At 34.7% G+C, this 27,226-nt stretch overlaps 2 protein-coding genes across 2 annotated transcripts in view; one reads left to right on the forward strand and one right to left on the reverse strand.

Annotated features, from left to right (window-relative positions):
- Positions 1–5,351: 5,351 nt before the first annotated feature.
- cdca7l (cell division cycle associated 7 like) lies at positions 5,352–19,005 on the reverse strand. Its single transcript, XM_087295202.1, has 10 exons — positions 18,920–19,005; positions 16,737–16,826; positions 14,717–14,836; positions 12,898–13,257; positions 11,472–11,534; positions 11,175–11,345; positions 8,016–8,159; positions 7,614–7,763; positions 6,809–6,945; positions 5,352–5,669 (listed from the first exon to the last, which is right to left on the reverse strand). The coding sequence occupies exons 1-10, from the start codon at positions 18,947–18,949 to the stop codon at positions 5,648–5,650; spliced, it is 1,287 nt and encodes a 428-aa protein (XP_087151328.1). The 5' UTR covers positions 18,950–19,005; the 3' UTR covers positions 5,352–5,647.
- Positions 19,006–26,407: 7,402 nt separating this feature from the next.
- The window catches only part of si:ch73-345f18.3, a 6,328-nt gene continuing 5,509 nt past the window's right edge, over positions 26,408–27,226 (forward strand). The window contains exons 1-2 of the mRNA XM_087295213.1: positions 26,408–26,500; positions 26,993–27,059. Of these exons, the coding sequence (XP_087151339.1) occupies positions 26,453–26,500; positions 26,993–27,059 (115 nt within the window). The 5' untranslated portion in view covers positions 26,408–26,452. The remainder of the gene's footprint in view (positions 26,501–26,992; positions 27,060–27,226) is intronic.

Genomic DNA, 27,226 nt, shown 5'->3' on the forward strand with positions numbered 1-27,226 from the left:
TGTTTTATGTTGATGTATGAATTTAGTTAGGTTAACTTAATGAATTTGTGCTGGCACATGCATGAACAAATTGTGTGCAACCCTGCATTTTTTACAGTGCTGTATACAAAACTGCCCCTCATTCACTATTCTATACAAAAGTCCACTAATATAGTTGACTTGATGGAGTGAATGAAGTTAGTGAGCTGTCTACACAGAACAAGGTATATATTTAGAACAAGCCTGATTCCTATTGATTTCCATTGATTTTGCGTCACGTGCACTGATCAACAAGCTGCAAAGTACTGTGCTCGCAATACAAATAATGAAGAAAATCATATGGAAATGTTTTCTTCTCGGCTTCTTGAGTTACACTTCACTGCTGGCCCTGCTGAAAAAAAAACAGCTTAAACCAGTCAAGGCTGGTTGGTTGGTTTTAGCTGGTTGACCAGCCAGGTTTTAGAGGGGTTTCAGCCATTTCCAGGCTGGTTTCCAGTAATTTCCAGCCTTGTCTTTCCTGGCCAGGCTGCAAATGACCAAATAAACCCAGCATGACCATCCTGGTTTAAGCTGGACATAGTTGCAGAAAATGACATAGGTGGCTAGAGAAAATTTGGGCGGTTTTGAAACAGCCCAACATCTCCCACCCTGACTTGCTAAGACCAGGTTGGAAATGGCAAAAACCCCTCTAAAACCAGACTGGTCGACCAGCTAAAACCAGCAACCAGCCTAGGCTGGTTATTTTTCAGTAACGTTAGGGGGATACAAAACGCATGTTTTCAGCTTTTCCGACATGCAAACAGCGTTTATGTACTTAAATATTAACGTTAGCCTATTTTGCGTGTTTGTGAGATGTTTCAAGAGATATTACTTTAAAACTGCCGTTTTTCCTCTGTTGTGATTTCCAGTGGTTTACATTAGTGCTCTCTCGCGTTTGTCAAACATGGCCGACAGTAACTTGCCGTGAGGAAAATTCACAATCTCTATTAGTATCGAAAGGAAGGATTTTGGTTTCTGTCTTGTATACAAACGTTTATTTAATTTAAAAACATTGCAATTTGAAATTTACAAGCTCTAGACGCCATCTTGTGGTCAAGACGCGGGAAATAATTTGGCGCGCAAACTCTCACAGTGAGTTCCCAACAAACACAGTTACGTTGTAGCGATGTCTGCACAACGTTGTATTTTTTCAAAGGCAACGTTGCCGCTTACGTGCTCGCTACATTGTCACAACGTAGAAATGTAAGACGTGAGAAGGCTGTAGCAACGTTGTCGTGCGACATTCAGCAACCGCGAGGCGGCGTTCTTACTACTTGTATTAATATTTTTTGTGGCAGTTTATCAATACTGCCTAGAATACAGGATAAGCAGCAATTCTTTTCCAGTATTGCTTAATATGAAATATTGTTCATTTATTTTTCCTATTTAATTTAACAATTGCATGTGTAAACTTTAAAGTGTTTAAAATAACACACAAATGAATATAATCAAACTTTTTATTATATATTTCACAACATTTAATACATACAGTACACATCTAATTATAAGCAAACAGTATATGTTTAGAGTATATGTTTAGATTATATATATATATATATATATATATATATATATATATATATATATATATATATATATAATTAAACTAAAGGGTAAACAAACAAGAAAAGCAAACAAGAAATCATTAAAATGTAAATATACATATAAATAAATATATAAATTAAAATTCAGACACTGGGCAGTGAAGCTCTGGACTGGAGAATACAGCAGACCGGGGAGCGCAGCTGAAGACCAGTCGTAGTTGTTGGTATGGAGAAAGCAGTCAGAGGAAGAAACAAATCCAACAGATAATCCAGCTTCAGAGATCCACAGCAGACACAAGTCAAAATAGGCAGTGAACAAGAGAGGACAGATGGAAACAACTATGACTAGCAAGTTATTGAAGTTTCAGACATTTATTGTAATTTCATTACATATAAAATCTCCAGTGAGTAATTATGTAGCCTACTTTATTTTATTGCTTTAATATATCATATACCAAAATTACATACAATTAAATGAATTTAGAGATACAGGGAAAACAGGTTTGAGTTAACAGAAGTCAGAGTTAGTCTCCCAATACTTACTTAAATTATGAGAAGAGAAAGAAGAGGTCCTATAGTTGTGGCGTTGCTCGCTGTAAATGGAATGTTAAAATTAGTGTCATTTCAATAACAGCTGTACAAAATAATAAAGTAATTTTTCATAAGCATGATCTATTTTCCACATTATGAACATGCTGTTTTAGGTAACGATACTACATTTATTATGATAGTAAATAGAGTAGTATACTTCTTACCTCATTCAATTATTCTTTCCATAGATCAGGAATTACAGCAACACTGATCTGAGGTGAATTCAACAGCTGAAAAAATTCTGAAAGACAAGTTACATAAGTAATTTGAAAACAACAGTGAGTGGTTAAACAATAGAGTTTTATGCAACTTACACATACTTAAAATCCAGAAATTATCAATAGAAGATTACCTCCATGTGAAAATAGCCTGTTGAGCAAAGAAAAGAGTGGGTTTTAAATAAAACATCAAAAGATAAATCAAAATAGAAATTTAGACTAGCAGACCTTTTTATTAATATCTATATTAATCAGGCATATGAACATCAACTTATATACTTTAACTTATAGGGATAGCTCACCCAAAACTGACAATTCTGCCATTTAGCCTCATCCTTTATTTGATCCAAACTTATTTAGCTTTTTTTCTGCTAAACAATAAAAAAGATGTATTAAATAAAGCTGGAAAACTGTAACTATTTAATTCCATAGTGTTTTCCTACTATGAAAGCAAATGCTTACAGTCTTTAGTGTTCAATAGAATAAAGAAACTTAAAGGTTTGGAATCACTTAGGCTATTATTTACAGGGCAAATAATTCGTGAGTACATATCATTTTTGAGTGAACTGTTCCTTTAACGGGACGCAAACTGCACAGAGATGTTTTGTATTTAAAAGTTATTTTGTGTGTTTTGTAAAAAGTGGATCGGCTCGTGTGATAAAGTATCAGACTGATCACTATGGATATGGAAAAAACTGAACTTCAAAAACATTATTTTCCATTTGACTAAAGACTAAGCGTAGGTAAATAATCAGGAAATGTTTTATCGAAAGATTTAACATAATGATTTTAATGTTGTTGCCGTCCGTGAACGGAATGCTGAAATGTTACTCGCTCGTAATAACTTCATTACGGCTTTTGTGTGTGTGTAATGTTGGAACAGATTGTTGTCGAAATCGTAGGTTTGTTTGAATATTCACGATTTACGTATCTTATTTAGCAAGAAGAAATAAAACAATACTCACGTCTCCTCGGTCGTTGATGAATGAGACGACGGCTTGTTGAAATTTAAACTGATTCAGCTGTGACCAGTAAATGTTGTACAGTGGTCGTCCACGCCACCCAAGCACAACCTAAAGTATGCGGCCCTCGTGATGTTTAAATGGCAACCTTATGTCATCGTTGTGACAACGTTTAGCAACAACGTAGAATCCTCAACCTTTTTGCAAGGTTGGTACAACGTTGTAGGAAGGTCGCTACGTTGAGGCAACGTTGTGTGTTTGTTGGGTTATGGGTATTTTTCTAGGGTTGTAGACTCGTTGTTTAATTTCACACATCATTAGAAATGGCTGCTCCTTCAAATAGTGCACAGAGTATCTCAAACTCGGTCCTAAAGGTCAGTCCTGCAGATTTTAACTCCAACCTGTCTCAACACACCTGCAAGGATGTTTCTAGAAAGCATATAAGGGCTTGATTAACGTTAGCTAGCTCAGGTGTGTGATTGAGGTTGGAGCTGAAATCTACAAGTCATTGGACCTCCAGGACCGAGATTGAACTCCTGGCCTATACTAAAAAAAGGTATAGGGGGCGATTTCGGAGACAACACCAGAGTGACTGACTGGAAGATGATGATGATGAAGGAGGAGGAGGTGTGAAGGTGGAGGTTGTTTCAGGTGGGCGGATCTCTTTTGTTCTCTTTTCTGTTTTTTGATTGACAGCTCTGTACCTGGAAGCGCGACGCCAAAGGGAAGCTTTTATTCTCTTTAACAGCTGCTGTGTGTGTGTGTGTGTGTGTGTGTGTGTGTGTGTCTGCATCGTGACAGTAACTGAACACCTGTCTCTTTCTAAAAATTTTCATCTGACATGTCTCACGAATTATGTTAATATTTCATACTATGGGATAAACAGATGATGAGATTCACAGATTCTGTGGTAAAGATTTTTAGACAAACAGATCTTTATATATCGTCTGTCTTTGTATATCTGTCTGTATCTATCTATCACATGAGAATAATATGTTAAATATAGTCTAAAATAATTACATAGTCTATTTATTACTATTTGACATTTTGTTTTATTCTTTCTATCATAAACTATGAGAAAATGCTTATATTAGATTTTAGATATTAGATTTTGCAGCACAAAATGTTGTGATGTTAAATATAAACTGTCCCTATAAAAACAGTTTAAAACAAAAAAAAACCAAACTATTTTATATTACCGTTCAATAAAATGACTCACGGATTTGGGTGTATGAAGATAATAGAAAGTCATCAAATGTTTATTTGTAATAATAATAAATAAATAAATAATAATAAAATATTTGTTATTAGCAAATAGGTGTGGGAAATGTCAATATTAAATATATATTAAATCTGTGAAGTTGCAAACATTTTTGTGGGAATTTAATTATTATAATTATATTTATTATTTAATAGTTTTTATTAAATGGAGGGAAATATCTTAGGCTGTTTATCTGTAACCCCCCTTAATATTGATTTGTCATTAATTTTAAGTGAACATTTATTAAATGTTATAGAAAGGTTTTGGATGAGATGGTTTTGGATAAGTATACATTAACTATAACTATTATTTATAATTATAATTTACTTTAACTATAATAAATAAGCCTACATGAACTAATATTATGTATAATTGACAACAGTGTGCTAAAATAAAAAAAAGGATTACGTTTTTAGAAAGCTTGAAAAAAAGAAATCAATAAAAATCCAGGTCAGGCATTATCAAAAACGTCAAAATAAATAAATAAACGTGCATTCGTAGGCCCCAAATTCCCACTGTCCTGTAAAAGAACAACCAAAGCACAAAGTTTTAAGGTTTTAGTTGAAAACTTGCATAATCAGCACTTGAATATTGCATTTTTAGTCTTACTTTGTGTCCTTTTTTTTCAAATTTAGTTAATACTCATCATGTATTCTAAAACAAGGGATTGAAAAACAGTAAATATCATATAATTCGTGCCACAATCTTAAATGTTTTATTTGAATAAACAAGACAAATTTGTTATGAACACATCAAATTGAGAGATAAAAGGATCTTTATTAAATCTACTTTCCAATAACATGCTTTTAAAGAGATAAACATGAGTTGTGCAAATGAGGAACAACTGTTGCGCTTTCATGATATCTCTGCGCTTCGCTTGCAGAAGAACAGTACGACTGATTAAAACAGAAATAAAAGGAATCAGTAGAAACTCAGCAGAACATCATGAAGTAGAAAAGAAAGGCCTGATTTGCATATCTGTGCTGAACACTGTCAAACATTCAGCGTTTTCATGCTAAGTGTCAGGAAAGCTGCGTCTCCTCCAGATCGTCTTCACTCGATGTCCTTCTGAAGACTTGAACACAAAAACACAACCCGCATCAAAACCATATTTAATAATGTTGATGAATATTAATCAGAACATTTTAAATAAGAGCTTATTATGAGGGTCCTGAATATGGCTTAAGTTGATGAAAAAAAAGAGTAAATATGAGAATTTCTAAATGTGTAAATTTATGTATAAAAAAGTAGTGTGTTAAAAATACAAAAAGTTAATAATTCCAGTAAATATTTAGGTTCATGATTCATCTAAGCTGATTAAATGTAATTACAAAATATTATGAAGGCAATTTGTGAGCTGAAGGAAGCTAAATTGCTCAAGAAACATTTTTAAAATAGCTAAAAATATCTCATCCAGTGTTTGTAGGATGATTAAGCTGATCAGAAAATGTTAAATATTGGTTTTGAGGTGTTTTTAGGTTGATTAAAAGCTGAATGTGTTTTAAAAATCATAAATCGAATATATGAATATATTTGTTTATATATAATTTATTGCTGGGCAAAAATTTATCCCGATCAATCACATCTAAATGAAAAGTTTGTTTTGACTTAAAATGTGTGTGTGTGTGTGTGTGTGTGTGTGTGTGTGTGTGTGTGTGTGTGTGTGTGTGTGTGTGTGTGTGTGTGTGTGTGTGTGTGTGTGTGTGTGTGTGCGTGCGCGGTGTGTTTATATATAATAAATAAAATGCATGTCTATGTGTATGTATGTGTGTGTGTTTGTATATAATAAATAAAATACACACATGCATGCATATATTTGAGAAAATGTTTATTTATATTTAGATATAAAATATATATGAACCTGTAACAATTTATATATGAATTTAAATATCTATGTTACAAAATATGCATAATTTAGTTTTTATGTGTGTGTTGTAGCACTAAAATGAATATATTATTTTCTAAAATAATATAAAATATTCTTAGGAATTATATATATAATTCCTAAGAATATTTTATATTATTTTCTAAAATAATATATTCATATATATATAATTCCTAAGAATATTTTATATTATTTTAGAAAATAATATATTCATATTAGTGTAAATATATATATATATATATTTATATATATAAATAAATAACTTTGACAGTAAAACATTTTATTTGATGGTAAAAAGTTGACTCCCAGTAAAAGTGAAAGTGTTTTACCTCTCCAGGTACTCCTTGACGTTGTCGTGTCCGTAGAATTTAGCTAGTCTGGTCAGAGCTCCTGTTGCACAGCGTCCGTCACGCTTCCTGCACAGACTGCAGTTACACACTCCACGGCAGATGGGGCACTCCCACGACTGCAGCACAAACACGCACACATATTATTGTGGCCAGTTAGAAATACAGTGACACAATGAATTAATAGGGATATTGTTTTTTTTTTTAATCTAAACATTTTTACATTCAGTAAATGTTAGAAACAACCACAACTAACTGACCAAAATACAAAATGGTATGTAACACACACACACATTTAAAAAACAAACACGTTATGAAGATCTGCTTCTGAAAAACGACATTATCTTTCTCTGCAACGAGATGTTGGCATTGCTGGTGTTTGACGTTTTTAAACAAGTTATTAATAGATCTGCCGTACAAACACAGTTTACATGCTGTCTTTCACTCTCGGATTTGAATGTCTCCCCTTGTGGCTGTTTATGGAATTGCAGCAATCGCATTTATCGAAAATGGCCTCAGATTTAATAACTAGTGCTGCACGATACATGAAAAATATGCAATATTGTTATTGATTAGAAACAACCACAACAAACTGACCTAAAAACAACGGCAAAGCAGAGCAAGGCCCCATCTGATTGGTCAAATAAAAAAAAAACTACAATAAAATAAATGCAATTCATAACACATCTGCAATATGTGTACTGCATATACTATTATTGCGATAACGATAATTTGGCGATGTATACTGGCAGACCCACAATTAGTAAATCTCAACAGGCTTACTCACAGGATCCAGCAGTGCCTCTCGAACATCTTCCCCATATCGGTTGCGTAAACAGGGGCCACAAAACTGACCTTTGACCCCCCCACAGAACAGGCCTCTGCATTCAGTCTTTGTGTCGAGGGTTTTCTGACGACACTGATGACACGTGCTGCCCTGAAACCATAACACACGCATCAATACAGCAGAAAACACAGGCGAAGCGACAAATAAACAGCACAGGGACAGAGAGAATTGAGTTTGTCATCTCAGCTTCTCTGGTTATGTCATGGCAAAATACCACATTTTGTAAATGCCACTTTTCTATAATTATAAAAATAATTACCTGACAATTAAAAGTCATTAACAGCAATAAATGATACACAAGGTAAAATACAGAAATATGGACAGCGCAGCAGCGATACTCACATTCTCTTTATCCAGGATCTTGTCTTTGGCACGATCGGCGACGTTTAGGAGCTCTTCCTCTGTGATGTCCTCCGGCATACGAATGGACTCACGAGAGCGACGCTTCCTCTGTTTGGGACGAGCGTCTCCGTAACCCTCTTTAACCTGCAATTGAAGTCAGAATTATCAGCTCTCCTGTGACTCTTTGTCTTTCTTTAAAAAAAAAATTGATGTTTAACAGAGCAAGAAATTTCATACAGTATTTGCTATAATATTTTTTCTTCTGGAGAAAGTCTTCTTTGTTTTATTTTGACTAGAATGAAAGAAGTTTTACATTTTTTAAAGACCATTTTAAGGGCAAAATTATTAGCCTTCTTAATCAATATTTTATTAGGATTGTCGACAGAACAAACCATCATTATAGACCTTTTTCATGGCTGCTGCATGGAGGGCGCCATAGCGACCAGCGTCTTCCGGTAGAATGCTAAAAACTTCCGTCTACAGCGTGTACAACTGGTAATTTGCGCTCCGAAAATGGGTTTCAATAACGTTTTTAATGGATAACAGAGTGTTTTTGTGACACAAAACTTAGAAATGTGTCTGTTAAAGCCGTTATAATCTGTCACATGTGGTTCAAGCGCGTCAGAAATACAAGAAAAACGTTCTCCTAGTTCACGTGTCTGCTGTCAGAAATACTGTGTGTGTGTGCGTTCCCGTCCTGTCAGCTGTTAGCTCAGCGGCTCTTTAACACACACACAGAGAGAGAGAGAGAGAGAGGGAGGGAGAGAGAGCAAACCAGAGTACTGGCATGAAACTTAACTTAAAAATGAGCAATAAAAGTCTGTTATTGATCCTCTGCTGGCTGATTTGCTGTTCATTCTAATCGCGAGCCATTTGTGTTTTATTTCGTGTGTTGTTTTCACCACGGTTTGTGTTTTTCTGTCATTTGGAAATGACACTAGCCTATATTTTCACTTTGTCACAGTTATTAAATCAGTGTGTCAGTGGCACAGTACAGGCTACGTGTGTGTGTCAAACATTTTGGTGAACTACATTTGTTTGGGCTGGTTATATATTTGAAATAAAGAGAAAATGTTGACTTTAGCGATGACGAGGCTTCATTTAAACTGCAGAAGATGCCGTCTGACAACGAGGGGAAAACGCCTCACAGCAGCTGTTTTCCATCCTATTAGATCGCATTTCTTTAAATGATCAGTCCAGGAGATGCTGCTGATGGACAACAGTATTAGTTCAAAGAGGATAAAAGCAGGTAAAATAGATTAAAACTATCGTTTCAAAGCTGTCCAAATGTGACTGTTTACACACATCAGCTGCCGACCGGAAGTTCTTCGCATTCTCCTTGCGCATACACGCAAAGCATCATGGGTAATTTTGCGTTCCAAGAAAAAGGTCTATACAATAACTTGCCTAATTACCCTAACTTTAACCTAATTGACCCTGTTAAGCCTTTAATTATCACTTAAGTTGAATATTAGAATGTTAAAAAATATAGTCCAATATTCTCTGCTGTCATCATGGCAAAAAGAAATCAGTTGTTAGAAAGGAGTTATTAAAGCGATCATGCTGAGAAACCTCCTTTCCATTTAAAGAGAAACTGGGGAGAAAAATATACAGAGTGCTAATAATTCTGACTGCCACTGTACTAAGAATGAAAATCTGAATTATGAGACACAAACTTTAAAACTTTGAGCTTATATCCTAGAATTTAATTAAATATTTGAAGCTTGAAATTGGAGTTTAGGGCGGTGCGAATAATCGAAATTGAATTGCAATTTGAAACATTGTGATTAGTTAATTGCAAGAGGCTGCAATATGAAATGTATTATTTAATTTACTCCGCACAGAGCAGATGCGTGACTGCCGGCTGTGTGTAACAGTCTTATGCTGTGTTCACACTAGACGTGGAAGGCGGATAATTCGCTCATAAATAGCCGCGTGAACATTTGAGTTTACTCACTTCATTCGCACGTCAAATTTACTTCAGAATAGACGAAGTTCAGATTTTCAAACTCGAGCAATTTGCGCTGCGCCATTCACGACTATCGCGCACCGTGCCTATCATGCAATGTGCGTCTTTCGTACCACGTCATTCGTGTGTATCGCACCGCAGGATGTCTATTCGCGCCTTTGCATTGACTTAACATGTTAAACACTCGCGCTTGACATGCGATCTGCATCCGGTGTGAATGCAGCAGTACTAGCCAATTGAGTGAGCACACTTTCGTTCTGCCCAATCAGAATTGCGCAACCAAGCTATGTCCACAATAAAAAAAACAAACAGGAAAAGCACTGACAAGTGGGATTATGACGTGTGCAGCTATTGTAATATGGGAATATTTTGGTTTCAATGTCACAGACAACAAACAAAAACAGGCCATTTTTAAGAGCTGTTGCAAAATTGTTGCCACGGCTTACAGATTATTGAGCTGAATCTTTATCTTGAATAAAATCGCAAAATCGCAATATGTAAAAAATTAAAAATAAAAATAATAATAATTAAAAAAATATATATCACAATTAGGTATTTTCCCCAAATCGCACAGCCCTATTGAAGTTTTATTTTATTTGTTTATGTTTTTCATGCACTGAGGATTTATTGCACCAAACCCAACCCATGTCGAGCCGTGACACCAAAACCAAGGTAAATACCGAACCATGACTATCGTCACACCCCTAATATTTTATGGGTTTTTTATGTATTATGTATTTTTTGGCTCTCAAAGTGACAGTAGTTGTTGACACATTATTTGAAATCACTAAAAACCACAGTTTCAGATGAAAAACTTGTTCTACTGAACCAGGGGTGTCCAAACTGGAGGGCCGTTGTCCTGCTGAGTTCAGCTCCATCCATCTTGCTTCAACACACCTGCCAGGAAGTTTTTAGCATATCTAGTAAGCGCTTGATTAGCTGGTTCAGGTGTGTTTGATTGGGGTTGGAGCTAAACTCTCCAGGACACCGGCCCTCCAGGACCGAGCTTGGACAGCCCTGCACTAAACAAAAGGACACCTAGGTTGATATCTTGGTTGAGTAAATGAATAAAAAAATTTTTAGTGGGAAACAATAGCTCATTTGAATTCAAATAATAACCAAATTATTCTAAAATATTCCACTGTGATATAAAATATTGTTAGGATTATGTTTTGGTGTGTTTTTCTTGCCTCCATCAGGCGGTTGATGTCGATCTCTCCGCTCTCTCTCCTCCGAGGAGCCGGTTTCTCCTCTATTTCTACACCAAAGTGCTCCGGGGGTCTCGCTTTGCGACCTGGGTTTCGCCTCTCGCTCTGAACCTCTGAAAGTTGCCGTTTTGGGGTGGAATACTTCCTTTTCTTCTGTTTATTGCATTGAGGAAAAACACACAGCGATAAATACAAATTTTGGTGGTTAAATAAAAAGAAAGCGGATTGTTGAGTGTATTCTGTGCTCTATGTAGGTGTTCGGTGCGGGTGGGATCTTACTGTAGGTGTCGTTTTTGAAGGAAGTTCAGGCAAAGAGCTCAAATCTGCAAAAAGTTTTGCAAGCTGCAAGAAAACAGTGTTAAAAGAAAATCAGAATGTTGCCAATAAATGGAGTAAAGAATAACGCCTTTAAAATGAGAACAAAACGTTGCAGATATAACCAAACCAGTGTGCATCACCACTATGAATATATCAAAATGGTAACACTTTACAATAAGGTTCATTAGTTAATGCATTTACTAATCATGAACAACACTTGTACAGCATTTATCAATCATAATTGAGCATTTACTAATGCATTTTTAACATCCAAACTTAACATTAGTTAATGCACTGTGAGTCAACATGAACAACTGAACAAACTGAACAACGTTAACTAACATGATCAAATACAGTAGTAAATGTGTTGTTCATTGTTTGTTCATGTTAATAAATGCATTAAGTAACATTAACTAATGAACCTTATTGTAAAGTGTGACCAATAAAATATTAAAAACACTTTGCTATTTACATCTTAAAGATTTTTAAACTTTAAATTACAAATGTGTATGTAATTACTAGAACAGCACAATATTGGAAAAAAAATCTACATTGCAATATTTTTATTCTCTGCAATTTTTATATTGCGATATCTTGCCGAATAACTTTAATAGCTGTTTTGAAATAATTAATACATCTATATAGAAGTTTGTGAAGGATTGCATCTGCACATACTAATTACCAACATAGCTAAATACATCAGAGCAAAGATATTAAAGGAGTCGAACAGCATTCAGATACAGAAATAAAAGAAATCTAATAATAAAGTTGCATAGTCTTCATTGTATACATAATTAAATGAAATATATTTTTGTTAAAGCTACAAAATGCAATAATTTCTTGAGCCCAAATGCTTTGAACTGACTTAACATGCTTACACAGTCACAGGCCTTAAGCTATGGTCACTAGAGTTTGTGCGTGCGAAATTCTGTCGTGCGGAGCTGCGAAAAGGGGCGGAATTAAACAAGATGATGAGACATTAAAAAAGCGAGCGATTGCTCCATGTTTTAAATTTCTGTCCAGAGAGGTCATGTTTTGATCCTCGATTGGTCTCACGCAGTCTAGTGATGCAATTTCGCAGGTCAGAGTTCACCAAGCTTGAACTTTGCACCGCAGCAACCTGCGAAACTAAACGCACGACCCTGCGTTTCCGGTCTGACGCATTCGCGTGCGTATGAATGGAGGTCTATGGGAGGAAAAGCCCAGTGTGACCGCAGCTTTAAAAACAACACGCAACTGACAAACGTACTTTTTTATGGTTAAACTGAAGTGACTCCCTCATTGTACCTGGCCAACTATAATGATTACAAACGACATATATTGTGCAGCCCTAGAAATTACAGCTTTTTAATGTTTTAAAACAATATACTTTAAAACTAAATAATACCATAGCTTTATTTTCTTCAATGTTTTTGGCTCTTTTGCTCAGTATTTGCATCTCCTCATCGGTCAGCAGGTTCTCCACGCTGCTCCTGTTATCAGAGGCTTTTGATTGGCTCTCTTTTAAAACGGGCTCCTTTTTTCCTTCTGGTTCACGCTGCGTCCTGTTTCCTCTGATAGGCTTGTTTCTGGTGGGCGGAGCCACTTTTGCAGATTTTTTGGTGGTGTTCTTTTTAGGGGCGGGGCTTCGTTTGGCAGGAAAATTGAACGCAACACAAAGTCCAGAGCTGCGCTTCCTTTTAGGCGCCGGTTCCTCGCCATCAGAGTAAAAACCGTTGTCGTCGCTGTCTTCATCAGACCGGCCACTCTGCATGTGAATATTAAACAGCATATTTCAATTATAGAAACTAAATACGCAGTTGAAGTCAGAATTATTAGCCCTCCTCTATATTTTTTCCTCAATTTCTGTTTAATGAAAAGATTTTTTACAACACATTTCTAAACATAATACTTTTAATAACTCATTTCTAATAACTGATTTATTTTCTCTTTGCCTTGATGACAGCACAGAATATTTGACTAGATATTTTTAAAGACACTAAAAAACTGCTTTCATTCTAGCTGAAATAAAAAAATACAAATTTCACAAGAAGAAAAAATATAGGAAAAACTGAAAAATGTCTTGCTCAGCTAAACACTCACCGGCCACTTTATTAGGTACACCTTACTAGTACCGGGTTGGACCCGCCTTTTGCCTTCAGTTCAGTTTCCTTTTTGTCGTCCAAAACATCACAATAAATTGTAATGCAGAACAAAATTACGTCGCATCAGACCCAAAACAAGCATAAAAACATCAAACTGTATAAACCTAACATAATAAATAAGCTTTTATATTTCATAAATATCTAAAAATACATTTATATGAAATATAACCCAATTAAAAAAATTAATAAAATAAAAAAACACAGAAGGGAATAAATTAATACTCAAATAACTATTGCACAGTTTGTTATAATAGTAATAATAATAATATTTTGTGCTAATTTAACTATTTATTGATTTATTATTACATACTAGCTATTCAATAGTATTTAAGATACAGTATTATTCAAAAGTCTTATAATGACAGGATAAACACTGAGGAAAATGCATTGATTTGCTCCTCAGGCTTGTGTAACGCCTGCCTGAAGGCATACGCGTGTGCAAACTTTGGCCAGGGTGGGTTGGATCCGTTATGCGGTTTGCCCTAGACCGCAACAATACTCGGGTAGGCTGTGGCGTTGACATAATGCTCAATTGGTATTAATGGGCCCAAAGTGTGCCAAGAAAATATCTAGAAAATAAACAAGAGCCAGCTGGAACCAGTCTGGCCATTCTCCTCTGACCTCTGGCATCAAGGCATTTGCGCCCGCAGAACTGCCGCTCACTGGATATTTTCTCTTTGTCGGAGCATTCTCTGTAAACCCTAGAAATTGTTGTGTGTGAAAATCCCAGTAGATCAGCAGTTTCTAAAATACCCAGAGCAGCTCGTCTGGCAGCAACAACCATGCCACGTTCAAAGTCACTTTAAACCCCCTTTCTTCCCCATTCTGATGCTCGCTTTGAACTGCAGCAGATCACCTTGACCATGTCTACATGCCTAAATGCATTGAGTTGCTGCCATGTGATTGGCTGATTAGGCATTTGCATTAATGAGCAGTTAGACAGGTGTACCTAATAAAGTGGCCGGTGAGTGTATTTAAAAAATAAAAAATAAATTAAAGCAGGGCGAATAATTCTGACTTCAACTGTAATGCGTGACATTAATATGAAGCGCTCGAACATACCACAGGTTTTTTCCAGTCCTCCTCATCCCCGGAGAAACCCTGGAATTCCTCCTCGTTGTCGCTGTCCATGAAGATCTTGGCCAGCTCATCGCTCATGCTTTTGGACTTCAAGCAAACGTCCTGCCACAGAGAGAGTGGCAGAACACATTATTATTCCTGGATTGTGCGAACAGCAGCTCAATTATTAATAGCGCTGTTTTGCTGCTGCTGCTGCCAAATCACAAGAGATAAACAGACCTGCCATGGCCTTGCGTCTTCTACAGTCTATTTATAAGTCTAGATCCAGCTCAGAAATGCTAATTAATGAGGGTTATATTGAAATCAGAGCAACCAGTCTGGTGAATTACCTACATTATTTGAACAAGAGAATATGCAGAAAGAGCCTTTGTGACTTTAAAGAGGGCCTATTATGAAATTTTTTACAAGATTCTTTACAAGGGTGCGTTCACACCTGTGAATCGATTCGGTTGTTCCGAAACAGATTACAAATGTTACATTGTTGCCCTTTGCTCTTGGAGCGGTTCGCTTTCACACTGCAAAGTTTCTAATCGGACCAAAAGAGCTAAAACAAGTCATGTGCGAGTAAACTCTCCTCACATTGGTCAGAGTGTCAGGGTTTATTTAGCAGCGTCCCGCTCAGCTGTCAGGAGAGGTGCTGGTTTGGTGGTGTTTGACAAGATGCGCTTGACGTGTATGAAGAGTGAGGAGAGATGCGGTGGGGAGAGGTGAGCAGGGGGCGTGACTATTTGAGGGGCGGGGAGGGGACGCGAGATTATCACTCGTTTGCGGGCATCCGGAGACTTGCAAAACTTCCCGCCATACTCGTAATTCTCTCTTCATATAGCCGTAAGCCTATTACATATTCATAAAACACTGTGATATAACCGCGCTCGGATCGTTTGCTTTCTCACTGCAATCGAACCGCTCCAGGGTTCGTTTCAGTCGAGCCGAGACCACCTCATTCAGGCGATCTCGGAGCGATTGACTTGGCGCGGATCAGAGAGCGATTGGTGGTTTCACATATGCCAAACGAACCGCGCTAACTGGGCAAACGAGACAGGTTCTGAAACAAAAGTGTAGGTGTGAAAGCACCCCAAGTCTCTCATGTCCCTAGAGTGTGTGAATTTCTAAGTAAGGGGAAGGGCTGAGGGGTAGAACTGGGATTGGGCCTTAGTCCCCGTTTACACTAATGCGATTAAGTTTGAAAACGCATAAGTTTTGCTACGGCTACGCCCTCCATCCACACTACGCCGGAGTTTGAGCGCCGAAAACGGAGCGTTTTGGAAACACTTGAGAGGCCGTTTTCATTCTGAAACGCTGCTGCTCCGTCTCAGTGTGGATGATGGAAAACGGAGACATCTGAAAACAGAGGCGGGGCTGATTGAACCTGATTGGGGCTTTTGTGTCATTGCGTATCCTTCCCTTATTCGTCAAGCCCCTATCACATGACTATAACACATGACTTTAATGCTACCGGAAGACAGCAGACCAGCCTTCACTGTGAACAACAACATGAACACAGAAATGGGAGCGCTGCTTGCACTATTGTCTGTTTTAGGCGGCATTGTGCAGTTATTCATTTGTTACGTTTAGTAACACCTCGACCTCGTCGTCTGTCCACAAAAATACCTCTCTTGCTTTCTTTGCCATCACGTTCATTGTTCAGCCGGTGTTTGTTGACTAACAATAAACAAATACCGAGCGAGACACATGCATCCTGTTTATACTAGAACACGCATACCCAGAGTGTGCGAATGGTCACGTGATATACGTTTTTGGTGGTGTAGTGTGGACGAAATATGTTCAGAAACGCTGGGTGAAATGATAGTGTGGACGCGGATCGTTTTTGATCTAAAACGCCATTTTAAAACTAAAACGCACTAGTGTAAACGAGGCCTTAGTCTCTATTTCAGGGGTCGCCACAGCGGAATGAACCACCAACTATTCCAGCATATGTTTTACACAAATGTTAGTTAAGCATATTCATAAAAGTAAAGAAAACTCTGCATTTTGTTCTTACTCTGCAGACGACAACGGGTTTCCAGGATCTCATTGACTGGATGGCCTTAATGCTGTCCTCTGATTGGTCAGTCACATCCTGCTGCTTCGTCTGAAACAAAAAGAAATGGCAGAAGAAGCTTTAATGAAAATTAATAGATGAGTGAACATATTATTTACTGAATGAAAATGTATCATTCATTCATTTTCTTTTCGGCTTAGTCCCTTTATTTATCCGGGGTCGCCACAGTGGAATGAACCACCGACTAATCCAGCATATGTTTTATGCAGCGGATGCCCTGCAACCCATCCACACCCTCACTAAAGGCAATTTAGCCTATCCAATTCACCTATACCACATGTATTTGGACTTGTGGGGGAAATTAAAATATATAATAATACACATTTAATGTTGTTGTTAATCTGTCAGAGTAAGGAGAGCTACAGTTTTATTTTCACAATTATAATTATTATTAATGATCAATCAAAATGAAAGATATTATTGTTAGTAATATATTAAAATATTGTAAACATTAATAAGTTATCCTTAAATTAATAAGGATAAGATTATATTTGATTATAAATACTGCTTAATATTATATAAAAACAACACTATTATTTTCTTTTTCATTCTTTTATAACCCGTTTTAACTCGTTTTAATTAGTTTTAATCACTTTTATTTTCTTATTTCTGTTATTCCTGTTTATGTAAAGCACTTTAAATGACCATTGTGTATGAAATGTGCTATAGAAATAAACTTGCCTTGCCTATAACGAATAACAACATTATTATTCAGTCAAAAAGGAAACTTCACTGTATAATAATTACACTGAAAACATTGAAATAATTTGGGTCCCATTATTATTAAAACCCAGTTAAAATGCTATAAATCGTTGTTACTAATATATCAATATATTGTAAATAATAATAGCTTTCTTATTTTATTAAAGAAAAACTATTAATGGTTGTTATTAAAAATATTATTATATATATTAAAACTCTACTAATCTACAAACATGATAATAGTTAATTTTGCTGATTAATATTAGTAGTATTATTATGTCTAGTTTTTGTTTGTTCTAGTTGTTAATCATAAGTAGGCCCACACGAAATCTGAGCACGCAGAAATTTGCAGATTTTCAGCCTATTGAGTTGATTTATTTAGTTGTGTAAATGTGTGTGAATTTATATTTATTCAGTTTTTAAATTAATTTCAGTAATATTACTGACTAATACAAAAACGTTCTGATTTATTTACAATACAGTTTGTAAAGTAATACTGTTCTAGTAGATATATGGTGGATATATTATGTGAGAGACTTGCTTTGCTTACTAAATAAAAGGATCTAATAGCATTTGCATTGTAAACATTAAATAAGCAAAAAAATATTCTTTTTTAACATATTAAGTTTTTAGTTAAACCCAAGTTTTGAAACACCCAAAATCATTTCACATAAATCTGCAGAATTTTATTTATTTTTTTACAAAATTCTGCGCAGAAATAGCAGAAAATGTCCGCAGATTCTGTCTGTTCCTAATCATAAGTTAACAACTAAGTAATATATTGACAGATTGTCATTCATTTTCCTTCGGCATAGTCCCTTTATTCATCAGAGTTTGCCACAGTGGAATGAACCACCAACTTATCCAGCATATTTTATGCAGCAGATGCTCTTTCCCAGTACTGGGAAACACACACACACACACACACACACACACACACACACACACACACACATACACTGACATATATTAAATAACAGAAATTACTTGTACAATTGTTTTAAATATATTTTTTTTTCAATGCAAGCTACATTCTTTAATAGATTCCCAAAAAGTTTCATATTCATTAACAGCTTTTTAAATATTTAAATTTAAATAATTTACATTATTTTATAAGGTGTGTTTTTGTTATCAGTGCATGCAGCTCATAGACAACAATACACACTACTTTTTGAACACAAACAGCAATCAAATCATTATTTATTGTGCATTTATACATAGTCAGATTCTGTATGCCTCAATAAATATTTATATTTTATTTTATATTAATAAGGATGATCACTGCTAACTTTTTGCATGTGTCTGTGTGTGTGTGTGTGTGTGTGCAAAACATGCAGTCAGTAACTTTTGTTGTCCTCGCTAACTCCTTTAACATTTGCACGCTGGTTTTTAATAATAAAAGCAATATTTCACGGTCTTACCTTCAATAATGCTCTGCGGGTTTTGATCATTTTAGCAAATAAAGTGATTTCTCGTGCTTATCAGTGTGTGGGTGAAACTCTGTGATGAATGAAAAGGGTTTAAAAAACAACACGAGCGGACAGAGGACTCGAGGAAAGTGCACTGGAGGGGTGACTGAACGTCGACTCCATCACTGAAAATATAATATTACTTTTAATACATGTTTGTTGACAATATATATTCAAATATACGAATGTAACTAGGCAATGAAGTATAATAATCGTCAGCTTTATAAAAAATAGTGTAAGCGCTGATTTCAACACATCCCCCCGCGATTGCGAAAGAGATTTGAGTGGTAGAGTCCGGAATAATTTCGCGGGAAATGCCTCATGCAGTCGCCTGTCATTCATTCACTCACTGCTTGCATGTAGAGGGATTGAATATACGAGTTTTATTGGTTTACTGCACTTTTAACTACTGGGAAACAGACCACACTTTATAACTAGATAACAGCAGACGACAAACTATATAGTACAACATATAGTAACAAAAAGTGGTGCAGTCTGCAGCCATAATACTTGTAGTAGTGTTGGGTTGCAGCTGGAAGGGCATCCACTGCGTAACATTTTGCATAAGTTGGCGGTTCATTCCGCTGTGGCGACCTCCGATTAATAAATGGACCAAGCTGAAGGAAAATGAATGAATTGTTTTATGTTATTATCAACATTTTGGTTTTGTCTTATACATATTTTTATTGTCTTATGTTTATTCTTGATAATATCTGGATGAAAAGGGTCAGTATTAGTGATGTTTATAGCTGCATTACCCAGCATTCCAGGTAAATACTTGATGCCAAATTAGGGCGGTCAAAATTAGCTCTTTAACGCATGCAATTAATTTGAAATATTTAACGCGTTAAAAAAATAATGCAGTTGCGTCTTTTTTATTTCCTCTTATGGCCGATGTGTGTTTAACGTGCAAAGAAATATGGATAAGACCAAGGAAGCACTTTTAGAACGAAAGGTTTCGGTATACAATTAATGTCGCTTGACCGGGCTATCCAGCGTTTCCTCCAGAGTTCCATGCATTTTTGGGTGTTTCATTTTTAATCTTTAACTGCAGTTCAGCAGTTTACTCACTTTTTAAGTCAACTATCATTTTTAAAGCATAAGTTTACTCAATTTTGTAAGGTAAAGTCAAATAATCGCTTTAAAAGCAGTGGGTTTATTCACTTTTTAAATGAACTATCGCTTTTAAAGCAACGAGTTTAATGAACAGTCAACTAATCAATTTAAAAATGGGTTTACTTACATTTTAAGTCAACTATCACTTTACAAGCAACATGTTTACTGACTTTTTAAATGTAAAGTCAGATAATGACTTTAAAAACAATGGATTAAAGTAAAAGAATTACTTTAAAGCAATGGGTTTACTTACTTTTTAAGTGAACTATCGTTTTTAAAGCAATGGGTTTACAAAATGTTTTAATACAATCAACTAAACGCTTTAAAAGCAGTGGGTTTACTCACTTTCTAAGTCACCTATCATTTTTAAAGCAACGAGTTTACTCACTTTTTAATGTAGATTCAACTAATCATAAAAACAATTGATCAAAGTAAAATCGAATTACTTTGAAAGCAATAGGTTTATTCATTTTAAGTCAACTACTGCTTTTAAATCAGCTATTTTACTCACTTTTTTTAACGTAAAGTCAACTAATCAATTAAAAAAATGGGTTTACTTACATTTTAAGTCAACTATCGCTTTACACGCAACATGGTTACTTGCTTTTTAACGTTAAGTCAACTAATCGCTTTAAAAATAGATTAAAGTAAAATCTAATTACTTTAAAAAGCATTGTGATTACTCACTTAAGTTAACTATTACTTTTAAAGCAATGAGTTTACAAAATGTTTAATGTAAAATCAACTAATCGCTTTAAAAAATGGGTTTAGTCCCATTTTAAGTCAACTCTCGCTTTTAAATCAGCGAGTTTACTCACTTTTTTAACGTGAAGTCAACTAATCGCTTTAAAAGCAATGGGTTTACTCACTTAAGCCAACTCTCACTTTTAAATCAGCGAGTTTACTCACTTTTTTAAAGTAAAGTCAACTAATCGCTTTAAAAGCAATGGATTTACTCACTTAAGCCAACTCTCACTTTTAAATCAGCGAGTTTACTCACTTTTTAACGTAAAGTCAACTAATCAATTTTGAAAATGGGTTTACTCGCATTTTTAGTCAAGTAATCGCTTTAAAAGCAACTGATTTACTCACTTTTTAAGTCTACTATCGCTTTGAAAACAACGAATTTACTAACTTTTTTTGTAAAGTCAACTAATGGCTTTAAAACAACGGATTAAGGTAAAATCTAATTTCTTTAAAAGCAATGGGTTTACTCACTTAAGTTAACTATCGCTTTTAAATCAGCGAATTTACTCACTTTTTTAACAAATAAGTCAACTAATCGCTTTAAAAGCAATGGGTTTACTCACTTAAGTCAACTCTCGCTTTTAAATCAGCGAATTTACTCACTTTTTTAACAAATAAGTCAACTAATCGCTTTAAAAGCAATGGGTTTACTCACTTAAGTCAACTCTCGCTTTTAAATCAGCGATTTTACTCACTTTTTTAACAAATAAGTCAACTAATCGCTTGAAAAGCAATGGGTTTACTCACTTAAGTCAATTCTCGCTTTAAAATCAGCGAGTTTACTCACTTTTTTTTACAAATAAGTCAACTAATCGCTTGAAAAGCAATGGGTTTACTCACTTAAGTCAATTCTCGCTTTAAAATCAGCGATTTTACTCACTTTTTTAACGTAAAGTCAACTAATCGCTTGAAAAGCAATTGGTTTACTCACTTAAGTCAACTCTCGCTTTAAAATCAGCGAGTTTACTCACTTTTTTAACGTAAAGTCAACTAATCGCTTTAAAAGCAATGGGTTTACTCACTTAAGTCAACTATCGCTTTTAAATCAGCGAGTTTACTCACTTTTTTAACGTAAAGTCAACTAATCGCTTTAAAAGCAATGGGTTACTCACTTAAGTCAATTCTCGCTTTTAAATCAGGAAGTTTACTCACTTTTTAATGTAAAGTCAACTCTCGCTTTTAATCAGGAAGTTTACTCATTTTTTAACGTAAAGTCAACTAATCGCTTTAAAAGCAGTGGGTTTACTCACTTAAGTCAACTCTCGCTTTTAAATCAGCGAGTTTACTCACTTTTTTAAAGTAAAGTCAACTAATCGCTTTAAAAGCAATGGATTTACTATAAGTCAACTCTCGCTTTTAAATCAGCGAGTTCACTCACTTTTTAACGTAAAGTCAACTAATCAATTTTGAAAATGGGTTTACTCGCATTTTAAGTCAAGTAATCTCTTTAAAAGCAACTGATTTACTCACTTTTTAAGTCTACTATCGCTTTGAAAACAACGAATTTACTAACATGTTTTTGTAAAGTCAACTAATGGTTTTAAAACAATGGATTAAAGTAAAATCTAATTTCTTTAAAAGCAATGGGTTTACTCACTTAAGTTAACTATCGCTTTTAAAGCAACGAGTTTACAAAATGTTTTAATGTAAAATCAACTAATCGCTGTAAAAGAAATGGGTTTACTCACTTTTTAAGTCAACTATAGATTTTAAAGCAACGAGTTTATTCAATTTTCTAAATGTAAAGTCAACTAATCAATAAAAAAAAGTGTTTACTCACATTTTAAGTCAACTATCGCTTCACAAGTAACATGTTTACTTGCTTTTTAACGTAAAGTCAACTAATCGCTTTAAAAAGAAATGGGTTAAAGTAAAATCTAATAACTTTTAAAGCAATGGGTTTACTAATGTTTTATCTAAATCAACTAATCAGTCAGTTTTAAGTGTAATCAAAATGTGGCTTTTTAAAAAATCTATAATTTTAAAAGCAACGGGTTTACTCAATTGTTTTTTAAGTAAAACCAACTAATCAGCTGTAAAGGCAACAGGTTTACTCCATTTTTAAAGTAGTTTGTAAAGAACTGTTTGTGAGCAGGATGCAGTAAAGAGTTTATTAAAGTCTCCTGATGTGGTTTATTGTGGTGTTTGACGCCTGATTTCTCCGGCTGGATGCGCGTCTCTTCGCCCACAGTCAGATAATGCGCGTCTCATTCTTCTCTGCCCATGTTTTCTGCTCAATTAGTATCTAGTGAAGCGCTTTTTCTCGTTTGTCAGCACAAACACCTGCATCCGGACTCGTCCCCCATCAATACTGCGTTATTCCGCAAACCTTCACTTATGCGCTCAGCGAACGGGCGCGCGAATGACAGCGAAATGATACGGTACCGGCGAGATGTGCGCGGGAAATCACAGAGCGCGCGAAACACCCGCGCAGCGCGCCATTTCACAGCAGGTAGCGGCGCATAAAGAAGGCAAATTACCAACAGCTGGTTAAGCTTTGTTTAGCTGCTTTCTTTTGTGTTTTCAAGCACTTGGCACTCAAAGTCAAAGACAAACCAGTGGCTGTGGCACAAAATCGGCTGTCAGAAGACATGGTGGTTCTCAAACGGGGGACAGGGGGCTTCAGCAAACATGGAGAAAAATATTTATCATTAATAATGTCAGCTGAAATAAAACTCAAAAATATATTAAATATATAAATATATAAACATATTAAACTTTGACTAATTGTTGTGTTTGGTCCACTTAAATTTGTAAAAATGAATGTCAACTTAATTTGTTCATGTTGTCCCAACAAAAAATAATTGTGTGGAACTAAAAATTATTCAAAGATGATTCCTTGGATTTACTAAATTTTTGTACGTTAAGTGGTTGTAAACTATTTATTTGTGTTGAATTTAAACAAACAAATAAATTTGAACGTTATTAACGTTTTGTTTTAACGTTTTGTATTATTTTGTTTAAATTCAACACAAATAAATTGTTTGCAACAGTTCTGCATGCAACACTTTTTTATTAGTTAGATTATTAGTCAATTGCACATGCAGTGCACACACTATATTGGTTTAAATGTGGTGCTATCATTTTAATTACAGAAAAAGTGGTTGGCTTTGTCCATACTTTGCTCAGATTTAGGTTGACATGACCCAGCAACCTTTAGAATATATATCAAAATATTTGATAACACTTTAAAATAATATGCTACTCCATTAATAGCTAGTATATAATTTATTTGTCTTTAATCCATAATGAAAACAATTCGTTGAAAGTTATTGTTAATTCACTGTGCATAATAACAAGCTTAATTTTGATTTTGTGTATTTATTTATAGTTTTTATAGATTTTTTAGGAACATATAACCAGTGGGAACAAAAAAATAAACAAAAAATAATAGTAATAGTAAAAAAAGAGAGTGTATATATATATATATATATATATATATATATATATATATATATATATATATATATATATATATATACATATATATTATATATATAATTATATTAATGGAGCATAACCTTTAAATGTTAAAAAACTATTTTTCTAAATAAAACGCTAAAAACATGAAGTGAATGTCATTTCATAATATATAAGTATAAAATGTTACTAGGTCTATTATTATTATTATTATTACTATTATTACTATTATAAATAATGAAACTTCCTTTCTAAATTAAAATGCTGAAAAACATTAAATATGTCAACTGAAATTGGCTTTTTATGTAATGAAATATTAAATATCATTAATATTTGGTGTATTTTATAACCCAATTCAAAATGACTTATGGCTTTATTAAAAAAAACATACAGGTGTTGACTCTTCTGAATGGTTAGATTCCCAAAATGAAGTAAATGAATAATAAACAACCCCAGTTTCTCTTTAAAAACTGAGCAGCTTAATTTTAATTACAAAAATGAACCCAGCGGTTGGTTTTGTCCATATTTTGCTCAAAATTGGGTTGAAATAATACTTTATATTTTACAGTATTTAGTTTATTTGTTTAGTAGAATATTAGAATGTTTGGTCATACTTAAAAATAGCCAATAATGTTTACCTAACATGAACAATCAACATATTTATTCCTCTTTGATCATTAATGAAAACAATGTCAGTCATTGATGGTTATTGTTTATTTACGGTTTATTAATAGCAAGCACAGCTTTCAACTTTATTAACACATTAGTAAAACTTGAACTCTGATTGTCCTTTCTTTATCCATTTTAGTAAACACAACTTACATCATTGGACCTTTACTTTAAAGTGTTATATAAACTATTTTTTTTATGTTAAAATGCTGAACAGAAAATGCTGCAGCCTGAAATTTACACCTGCATGTCTTATATTCAAACACTAAATAAATAGCATCTAAAGTATTTAAATTTACAATTAGGTCAATTGTTAATAATATAATAGTTCTGAATAAAAATGCTAAAAAAAGCATCCAGATTTAAATTGAAATGTGAACTAAAATGGCATATATGATTATAATATTAACCTTAAGCATGTCATTTGTTATCATTTTATTATTTATTTATTATTATTATGTTTTTAAATAATACAACTTGTTGAAAAGTAGTCAAACTTGCTGAAAAACATGTAATATGTCAACTGAAATTGGCTTTTTATGTAATAAAATATTAAATAACATTAAATATTTGATGTATTTTATAACCCAATTTAAAATAATTTTAATATCGTTTGAAAATATTGTGATTAAGTACAGAGACAGCTTAAAATGTCAACAACAAAATATATTAAAAGATACAAATAAAGTAAGCATGCCACAATAATTAAGTGAGAAAATAAAGCAGAACGCATTAAAAGTGAATCAATGGCGACCTCAAGAGGCCACTGTGAGAACTGCTGTTTCTCAGCTCTCACGAGGAAATATCCAGAGTTAAAAAAAACCTTCATTCATTCATTTTTTTTTTGGCTTATTCTCTTTATTAATCAGGGGTTACCACAGCGGAATGAACCTCCAACCTATCCAGCATATGTTTTACACAGCAAATGCCCTTCCAGCCGCAACCCAACACTGGGAAACACCCATACACTATTGCTTTCACACATACGGTCAATTTAGTTTATTCAGTTCACCTGTACCGCTGTGGACTGTGGGGGAAACCGGAGAAAACCCACGCCAACACGGGGAGAACATGCAAACTCCACACAGAAATGCCTACTGACCCAACTGAGACTCGAACCAAACGACTTTCTTGCTGTAAGGCCACAGTGGCAACCACTGAGCCACCGTGTCGCCCTAAAATTCACCTTATATAATAAAATCATATATAATCGCGTTATTTTTGCGCAAAATATTTCTACAGCTAAAATAGACACTTTAATTTCAAACTATTTCCAAAACCACGTCCTATTTTGTGCTTTAGCCTCATGACAATACCTCACAAACCACATCATCACACATTAATCATATGAATTAGGCTACATAACAATAAAAACAGAGCTTGGAGAAAGTGTGCATGTAGAGGATTTGCTTCTGTCACGCATTCTTTCGACGTGCACCTGTCCGTCACGTAAACCGCATGACTGTGACGTCACAACGCCCAACTTTCAGTTTGCGTGTTTTAATGGGAATGAAAACTCCTGCGTGCTGAAAAATGGGAAGTTGTTGTTGTTGTTGTTCCTCTCCTAATGAAGACGGCGAGGTAAGAGTGTCGTTTAAAGATTAGCATACTTAATTTTGTTATGTTAAAATATGTGTCTGTGTATGGAATCGTATGCAAGGTGGATCTGTACAGCAAAAGATTAAGGTGTCTTCCTACTCACAGGTGTTCTTTAAACATCTGAATATTCATATATTAATAATTATTTCAGTATAACTCAATGTGATTTTCAAGCTGTTTTCACGCCCCGTTGCTTCAGAACACAAGCGTTTCAACTTTGTGTAAAGTAGGTCATATGAGACGATGACAATGGGGAAACAAATATTGAGCAAGTAAAGGATTACAGTGAACGAAAAGTATGTGGAGTTATGTGTGAACGAATGGAGGTTTACTCTTGCGTATGTGTGTGTGTATTCAGTGCATCCGAACTTCATGAATCTGTGTCTCCTGAAGTTCTTTATTTTTGTATTGTAAGTTCTGTATTTTTCTTAATGAGCATTATTTTCAGCTTTGAATGTCATTTTCTCATCGTAGTCAGAACCTTTGCTCCGGACAAACAGCAAAACAGAATCTGCAAGACCACTGCGACCAACTGCTAATGGTACGATTTATGGGCTCCATTAACTGTATGAATATTAAATCTGTCTGTCTAATCTGTAATATTTGTCCTGTTCTTTGTCATTAATGGTCACTGTCATACTTTTGCAGTGCCCTATTTGTAATATTTGTTTTATGTGGAGAGACTTTATTTTTAAATGTGATATGTCG

The sequence above is a fragment of the Danio rerio genome, chromosome 19 (assembly GCF_052040795.2).
Source record: "Danio rerio strain M-AB ecotype USA chromosome 19, GRCz13ab, whole genome shotgun sequence".
Taxonomy (NCBI): Eukaryota; Metazoa; Chordata; class Actinopteri; order Cypriniformes; family Danionidae; genus Danio; species Danio rerio.

Bases quoted from the DNA above. Each gene is read 5' to 3' on its own strand.
- cdca7l (XM_087295202.1), bottom strand. From the start codon at position 18,949: ATGATCAAAACCCGCAGAGCATTATTGAAG. The intron at 11,346-11,471 runs GTAAGATCCCAC...TGCAATAAACAG, and splicing joins CTTCAAAAACGACACCTACA to AAGAAAAGGAAGTATTCCAC. The intron at 7,764-8,015 runs GTGAGTATCGCT...TTATGGTTTCAG, and splicing joins AGATCCTGGATAAAGAGAAT to GGCAGCACGTGTCATCAGTG.